The sequence below is a fragment of the Lottia gigantea genome (assembly GCF_000327385.1).
Source record: "Lottia gigantea unplaced genomic scaffold LOTGIsca_104, whole genome shotgun sequence".
Lineage (NCBI taxonomy): Eukaryota > Metazoa > Mollusca > Gastropoda > Lottiidae > Lottia > Lottia gigantea.
In genome coordinates this window covers 73,425-74,411 of record NW_008706849.1, presented here as the reverse complement: position 1 = coordinate 74,411, position 987 = coordinate 73,425, and the positions used below count along the sequence as shown (strand labels likewise).

The 987-nt window shown below is 40.4% G+C and overlaps 1 protein-coding gene across 1 annotated transcript in view; it reads left to right on the top strand.

The window, feature by feature from the left end:
- LOTGIDRAFT_170779 (hypothetical protein) overlaps window positions 1–987 on the top strand; it is a gene marked incomplete at both ends in the record, with an annotated part of 26,434 nt that overhangs the window by 9,957 nt on the left and 15,490 nt on the right. The window contains one exon of the mRNA XM_009046627.1: window positions 706–879. Coding sequence (XP_009044875.1) covers window positions 706–879 — 174 coding nt within the window. The remainder of the gene's footprint in view (window positions 1–705; window positions 880–987) is intronic.

Sequence of the window (987 nt, the reverse complement as noted above, 5' to 3'; positions counted from 1 at the left end):
GTTTTCTGTTTTTTTTAGAAGGATGTGCGACTGGTTTGTATGGAAGAGGCTGCAGTAAGAAATGTTCAGATAGAAAATGTAATGATAATTTAAACTGTAACAGTAAAACAGGAGAATGTATTGATGGATGTCAACCAGGTTTTCAGTCAATTGATTGTTCCTATGGTAATAATATCTTTTTAGTTCTGCAACCTATCAAAGAATTTAAAACTTGAGAAAATTGCGGTCTGACTTATCTATGACGGTCATGTCACATCATAGGAAATGATATGAATGGAGTTTTACGTCCTACTTTTCTGCACCATGTGATACACATCATAGGAAGATGGTGATCCTGACAATTATAGGAAAAGAGTGGCTCTTACACCTCGTAAGAAAAGGGGGGCTGGGGTCCTAACACCTCATAGGAGGAGAGAGGTCCTTACACCAAATAGGAAGAGGGCGGTCCTTACACCTCATAAGAAAAAAGGGGGGGGGGGGGCTGGGTTCCTAACAGCTCATAGGAAGAGGGTGATCCTTACACCTCATAAGAAAAGGGCAGTCCCAACACCATTAGGAAAAGGTCGGTCGGTCCGTACACCTCATAGGAAGAGGGTGGTCCTTACACCTCATAGCAAGAGGGCGGTCCTTGGAACAGGTCTCAGTAACAGCCTCAGTCCAACTGGTGGTTCATACTGTTCTGTATGTATCTGTTACTATATTTAGAATGTGATGAAGGATTCTATGGGTATAATTGTTCATCAAATTGTTCAGCAAGATTTTGTCAATCAGAAGATCAGTGTAATAATATAGATGGAGCATGTGATTGTCAGGATGGATATCAAGGAACTGATTGTACTGTTATTAAAGAAGACTCTAAAGATGGAGATGGAAGTATAGGTTAGTGATATGGTGCTGACACCATTGCGTTAATTGTGTTCATGCACACTTGAGTAGACCTGTTAGTAAGACAGTTAAGGGAAGCAACTCTGAAAATCAAACTATCTT